Source organism: Sardina pilchardus, unplaced genomic scaffold (assembly GCF_963854185.1).
Source record: "Sardina pilchardus unplaced genomic scaffold, fSarPil1.1 HAP1_SCAFFOLD_235, whole genome shotgun sequence".
Classification (NCBI taxonomy): domain Eukaryota; kingdom Metazoa; phylum Chordata; class Actinopteri; order Clupeiformes; family Clupeidae; genus Sardina; species Sardina pilchardus.
In genome coordinates this window covers 1-7,500 of record NW_026910828.1, presented here as the reverse complement: position 1 = coordinate 7,500, position 7,500 = coordinate 1, and the positions used below count along the sequence as shown (strand labels likewise).

Genomic DNA, 7,500 nt, shown 5'->3' with positions numbered 1-7,500 from the left:
CCACCAGTCCTCGGCCATCTTCAGACTACTTCCCCAGAATGAGCGGCATTTCTCAGTCTTCAGCACCTCATCTCCCTCTGTGTGTGTGTGTGTGTGTGTGTGTGTGCGTTTGCACATTTTGTACGGACTTAACTGACGGTAGCACTGTGTTAAGTTAATTAAATTAGTTAAGTTATTCTTTATTGTCCTGTAGGAAATTTGTTTTCTGCATTTCATCCATCTGAGGGTAGTGCACACACACACACACACACACACACACACACACACACACACACACACACACACACACACACACACAGAGTGCTTCTAGTCACTCTGATAGTTAAGCTAGTTCAGTATCGGGGTGGGCAAAGCTAGGCCATTCAGTGCCATTTATTCAGAAGAGCTGTCAGCTGTTTACATTGCTGTCTGAGTCCTCTGATGCAAGTGCATGTAGTCATACTGAAAGTCTTCATCATCTGATGCTGAAAGCCTTCATCATCTTCAAAACCTCCTCCCCATGAAATGAGTCAACAGCACACACTCAAGGAGGTTTATAGCAAGCAATGTTTATTAAAAAAAAAAGAGAGAGAAGAGTTTTCTACCTGATCTACACATGTACTTATATGTGGCCTATTGAAGAGTCAACTACTATTGCTATTACTGTACAATACTGTACCCAAAAAAAGCATTAGTGTGTACCTTTGGGACGTACATCATTGTATATACAAACAGATATCAGAACACAGGATTCTTCTGGTAACATAAGACATTTGAGTGAACAACTATAAATATATCTGACAATACAGTCATTTAAGTCTTGTTTTTTTTTTAATCAGTATTTTTTTTTTGCTTTTGTTTGTTTGCAATGGTCATGAAATACATATTTAACAAGAGTTATGATTACAAAATAACAACGATAATATTTCATCCTCACGCCGCTGGTTCACAAGCTCATGATGCAATTTCAAGTGCATGATGACAGACATCGGGTCGCCCCCGGAAACAGAGAGGGGCGGGGGGGTAACGAGGGGCAGTCAGACGCAACACCAGGCTTCAGATATACAGCATAGTCCTGATGGAATCAATCACAATCTCACACACACACACACACGCACACACACACGCACACACACAGTGTAATGGGCACACTGCAGCAGTGTACTGTATGTGTGTGTTTGTGTTTCATAACAAATGAACAGGCGTTACATCTTCCCCTCTTACACACACACATGCACGCACACACACACACACACATGCACGCACACACACACACACACATGCACACACACACACACACACACATGCACGCACACACACACACACACATACACACACACACACAAACACACACTTCTCTCTTCTCAGGACTCAACAGCTTCCAGTTCCAAGATGAGGTATTGAGCAAAAACACATCATGACAGACACACACACACACACACACACTTATAGACCTTCTATCACACACCCGCACCAGAGCACAGTCACTGCTAATGTCTGTGTTGACCAGTTGGGCCTCTGTGTGACCATGACCAGATGCACAAGTACAGAATGTGTCTACACACCACCACTGACACAAGAAAAACCCACATCCTTGCTGATTAAAGAGATAAACAGAGACAGAGAGAACACACACACACACACACACACACACACACACGGATGTGACCTACAGGTGGGCGTGTGGAAGATGCTGCTAAACTTCAGATCAGGGTAACAGATATTGGTAACGCCCACACTTAAGCCCAATTCACACTAAAGATTCCCGACGCGACGAGATTGAGTTGCAGCGGTGTGAATTAAAAGTTGCACGTAGTTGCAAGCCGTCGCAGAGCATTAAACAAGTTGAGTCGCAGTCGCAAGGTTTTAGAACGTCGCATCTCGTCGTAGCTCGTCTCGTCGGGAATCTTTGGTCTGAACCCTACTTTACACAGGAGCTGAGAGTGAAGTTGTCCAGACAATGGCCAACAAACCCCAACGTTCTAAAGCTGCCCAGACAATGGCCAACAAACCCCAACGTTCTAAAGCTGCCTAGACAACGCCCAACAAACTCCAACATTCTAAAGCTGCCTAGACAACGCCCAACAAACCCCAACGTTCTAAAGCTGCCTAGACAATGGGCAACAAAATTCTAAAGTTGCCTAGACAACGCCCAACAAACTCCAACATTCTAAAGTTGGCAGTTGTTGCAGTGAGGGTTAAAACGGAGCTTTGGTTGTTGGTTGCAGTCTGTAGAATGTTAAGAAAATCAATTTTCAGCTCCTCACTGGCTAGAGCCCTAGACAGTAACTGACATTTTGCACTCCTTTCAACAAACACAAACTGACGGCACACACTGAGCCAACTGTTGGTGTTGGTTGGAGTTTGTTGCTATTTGTTGGGGCAGCCTTGCAAGCACCTTGAGGCAGCTGTGACTGAGAGATGTTCTCTGAGACTGTCTAGAAAGACACTGAAACAGTCACGAGTCGGTGGTGTGTGTGAGGAGTTGTGTTCAGGATGTGTATGAGTGTGTGTGTGTGTGTGTGTGTGAGGCCCAGCTCTGTAGCTGAGCCTTTGGCCCCTCAAAGAAGTGGTCTCTCGGAGACTGTGAAGAGTCCTGTGAAAGAACGGAGAGTGACCAGTGCTGCTCTCTGGTGGTGTGGTTGCGGTACTGCACAGTCAAGTTTCCCTTTGTGAGTTATACAATGAATGACCAACCAGTTCATGCTGTGGTTGTACTGTCAGGATAAACACACACACACACACACTGTTGCACACAGGGAAGTCCACTCACACAGGATCCACAAAAGCATGCACACACACGTACGCACACACACACACACACACACTCACACAAACACTGACTGCACATTCACGCACACACACAACACAAACATACAGTTATCATGTATCATCTTGAGAATACAGAAATGAAAGAGAAAAAGTCAGATCTTTTTTCCCCACAGAGTGACAGAAGAGGAAGCCATGGTGTGCTTCTCCATAAAAAGACTGCTGGGCTGACTTGATATGACTTTCCCACGACATTATTCACCATCTGCAGCTGATTTCCAGTTAAAACTTACAGAACGTCTCTTTTCTTTTCTCTTTAAAATCACTGTACATGAATGACCTCACACAGGGTGTTAGTTGCAGGGTTACACAGAGGTGAGTGTTTGCTTTAGTAAGAGTTGCGATAGGTCCGAGTTATCTCTGAGAGTTGTGATCTGTCCGAGTTATCTCTGAGAGTTGCGTTCGGTCCGAGTTATCTCTGAGAGTTGCGATCTGTCCGAGTTATCTCCGAAAGTTGCGATCTGTCCGAGTTATCTCCGAGAGTTGCGATCTGTCCGAGTTATCTCTGAGAGCTGCGATCTGTCCGAGTTATCTCTGAGAGTTGCGATCTGTCCGAGTTATCTCCGAAAGTTGCGATCTGTCCGAGTTATCTCCGAGAGCTGCGATCTGTCCGAGTTATCTCCGAGAGTTGCGATCTGTCCGAGTTATCTCTGAGAGCTGCGATCTGTCCGAGTTATCTCTGCTGCCCGTTGGTCTCGTCTACTGGACTGTTTCGGCCAATAGGAGCTGCCGTGCCTTGGGTGTCCGTCCACCGCATATGTGCAGATGTGACCAAGCGATGAGTCTCCACGGCAGGTGTAGCAGTAGCGGAGAGAAGCTGCTCGTCGTGGGGTTGAGATTACAGATTACAGATGACAGATTAGAGATTAGGGGCCGATGGTGCAAAACTGGCCTAGTAGACTCATGCAGAGATACGATTTATACAAGAGTCCGTTTATGTGCACTGTGTGTATTCAGGTAAATCTGTGTGTGTGAATGCGTACATCTGTGTGTGTGTGTGTGTGTGTGTGAGAGAGAGTGTTTACATGCACTATATGCGTTCAGGTGAGTGTGTTTGTGTTGTGTGTTGAAACTGAATTATTTATTGCAGATTGGGCAGCACGCTACACATGCCCTGGGCCTGTCCTGCAGTAGGTGTACGCTCTGTCCAGCGACTCTGTCCAGCGGCTCGGTCCAAACCCCCAGAAGAGTCCAGAACTTCAGATCCGCTCCTCTGTCCACTCCCAGCCGAGCCAAACCCGGTCCGGGACAAAGGTGTCGTCTTGCACAGTGCGTTCTTTGTGAAACGCACACACACACACACACACACACGCAGACAGACACACCCCTGACCATGGTTGGGGTCCAGTCCTGGAGTTGTTCCTGTTAGCTGCTCCCCGATGTGAATTCCCTTGAGGGGTGTGTGTGTGTGTGTGTGTGTGTGTGTGTGTGTGAATGTCCTTGAGGGGCACTGTGTGTAGAGAGTAGTCATCCTGATATCTTGCGCCACTACGACGGCCACCAGTCCAAAAACCACTAGAACAACACAAGCCGCATAAAAATACACAACTTCAACGCGCCATTCCACTGCAATCCCTACATACAGCTTTTCATAGATATATATCAAAAAATCTTACATCTTATATTCGTCTGCTCAACCTGAAACCTTCTAGTCTGATCCTTCATTCGTCTCTCTCTCTCTCTCTCTCTCTCTCTCTTTCCATCTCTTTCCCCCTCACTCTCTCTCTCCCTCCATCTCTCTGTCTGTCTGCTGTCTCTGTCTGATTCCGTTTCCCATTGTGATGTCAGACCGTTCTTAACCACTATTTCCTGTCCTTTTTGTTTCACAGTAAAAGTCTTTACAAAGCCACTGTGTCTGTTGGCCATTCTTTCAAATAAAACTATATATATATATATATATAAAAAACAAAATTAGAAAAAAAAAAAAGGTAATCGAGACCTTTCAGCACCCCCATCAAATTGAGCGTCCTGTTTTGGGAGCCCTGGCACACGCGTCTAAGAGATGCTGGCCGATGGTGTGTATGAGCAACGGAAATCTTACACACCATCTTACATGTCACACACCACAAGCCTCCAAATACTACACAGCTGTCACGCTGACCTCTGCTGAGGTCACACTCCAAAACAAAATCATCATCATCATCATCATCATCATCATCATCATCAGAGTCACACCATTAAAAATCACCGCGCCTATTGCGGCCACTTGGAAGTAAAACTTTAAAAAATAAGAGAGTTAGAGTCCTGCTCCGCACACACAAGGTGTTAGAGGAAGCAAGTGGGGGTGTCGGTGGTCAGACGTGTGTGTGTGCGTGTGTGTGCGCGCGTGTGTGAGAGAAGTTCACACTGGACAGGACTTGTCTGCAGGTGGGGGTGGTGGAGGAGGTGTCGGGGGGATGGAGGTGGTGGGGGACCCCATGGCACCACCTCCGCTCCCAGACGAGCCCCCACTTTTGGGGAACACCACAGGCTTGGGGCGCGTAGCCGGGGGCCGGCCCTCCCTGAAGGAGGAGGAGGAGAGGCCAGAGGAGGAGGAGGAGAGGGGGGAGGAGGAGGAGGAGAGGGGGGAGGAGGAGGAGGCCAGCAGGGGGCTCTTGGGTCCCGCGCCACCCTTGCCCGGGCGGAAGGTGCTGCTGGGCATGTCAGAGGCGGAGCTCGCGCTACGCTGGAGTGGGTGCTGGTTGGGGGCGTCGGCCTCGCGGAGCAGGCGCGAGTGCAGGGGGCTGGATGGCTCAGAGACTCCGCCTCCGAGCCCGCCCACTCCGACACAGGCCACGCCTCCTCCGCCGGACTTGAGCTGCTCCAGCGTGTCCAGGACGACGTCGGGCGCGTGCTTGGCCGAGCTCTGGCGCTCCAGCTCACGCAGCTCGCTCAGCGCCGTGTTCATGGTGGCCTCGATGTCCTGCGCCAGAGAGAGAGAGAGACGGAGAGATGGAGAGAGAGAGAGATGATGGAGAGAGACGGAGAGAGAGACAGAGAGTGAGAGAGGAAGAGAGAGACACAGAGAGATACAGATAGAGAGAGAGAGAGATGATGGAGAGAGACGGAGAGAGAGACAGAGAGTGAGAGAGGAAGAGAGAGACACAGAGAGATACAGATAGAGAGAGAGAGAGAGAGAGAGATGATGAAGAGAGACGGAGAGAGACAGAGAGTGAGAGAGGAAGAGAGAGACATAGAGAGATACAGATAGAGAGAGAGAGAGAGAGAGAGAGAGAGAGAGACAGAGAGAGACAGAGATAGAGAGTGGTTATTACACCGCTGTCATACCCTTTAACATAGTTATTACCACTCAGAGCTGTGTTCATAATAGTCTCTGCACTGCAGCTTAAATATTAAAATGTTTAAATGTTCATAGCTTATACGTTAAAATGTTTAAATGTTAACAGCTTAAATGTTATTCCATTGCTGTAACTGCAGCTTAAATGTTTAAATGTTTAAATGTTAACAGCTTAAATGTTATTCCATTGCTATAAGTCGCTTTGCTTAAACATTTGCTTAAACACAAATGAATGAATGTTAACTATCATGAGCCTCAAACCAGCCTGAAAATTACGAGGGACACTCCAGGATGCTGAGCCCAAAGCTTCAGTAGACATACACACACACACACACACACACACACACACAAATCTCCTGCATATCTCCTGCAGAGACTGTCTGGAACTCTAAGCCTTCCAAAGGCCACAGCAGTGTGCAGCTGTAGTGAAAGGCCAGTGGAGCCCAAATGGACCTAAAAAGGGGTCGTGTCACTACCACTAGGGGGCGCAAATTCTCACTATATTCTAGAAACCTACATATCTCTGGAGTATAACATGGTATGCTATTATTGGTATTATTTGTAGATGTATTAAAACAAAAAGTGTTGACATCACCACATGTACCCAGCTTAACATAATATATTACAATTTTATAACATCCAGGACACATGAAATATATAATTGCATATGGCTAGTGCTGCTAACCATGCTAATGATGCTAGCAGTGCTAATAGAGATGGACAGCAATGTGCTCCCTGGAGAGCTAATTAGCCTAGCCTAGCCTAGCCTTGCCAAGTCTTTGTGAGGTGTCTGTGTAAACACATTCTTGCCAGCATTCACTTTTCTCTTTCTCTCTCTTTGGCAGCAAACACTGTGTGTGTGTGTGTGTGTGTGTGTGTGTGTGTGTGTGTGTGTGTGTGTGTGTGTGTGTGTGTGTGTGTGTCTCTTTCTCTCTGAGGAGGATGATTAAACTTCAAAGAGGCTTAAGAAGCGCTGTGATGAACAGTGCAGGGGCTTGGCCACGTCTCAGTCGATGAGGCTCGTCTGGGTCTCTGACAGGAAATCACTCTCAGGAACCACAGAGCTCACTACAGCCCTATCAGTCAAACACACACTCTGCAGCTCAAAGTGTGTGTGTGTCTGTGTGCGCACATGCATGTATGTGTATCTGTCTGTCTATGTGTGTGTACATGTATGTGTACATGTGAGGTGTGTGTGTGGTGTGTGTGTGTGTGTGTGTGTGTGTGTGAGATATTGTCTGGCACACACATCTTGAATTTCCCCTTGGGGATCAATAAAGTATCTATCTCTCTATCTATCTATCTACACACCTGTGAGCTGTGCTCCACCTGGGCGGGTACAGTACAGTGTGTGTGTATCTCTGTCTGTCTATGTACGTGTGTGTGTGTGTGTGTGTGTTCTGAGTGCACACACC

At 47.3% G+C, this 7,500-nt stretch overlaps 1 protein-coding gene across 1 annotated transcript; it reads right to left on the bottom strand.

The window, feature by feature from the left end:
• Nucleotides 1-528: 528 nt before the first annotated feature.
• Nucleotides 529-7,421, bottom strand: LOC134073812 (SLIT-ROBO Rho GTPase-activating protein 2-like; the record flags this gene model as incomplete). Its single annotated transcript, XM_062530386.1, is given in 2 exon segments — nt 529-5,710; nt 7,397-7,421. A coding segment is annotated over 1 exon segment (546 nt). The 3' UTR covers nt 529-5,149.
• Nucleotides 7,422-7,500: the final 79 nt, after the last annotated feature.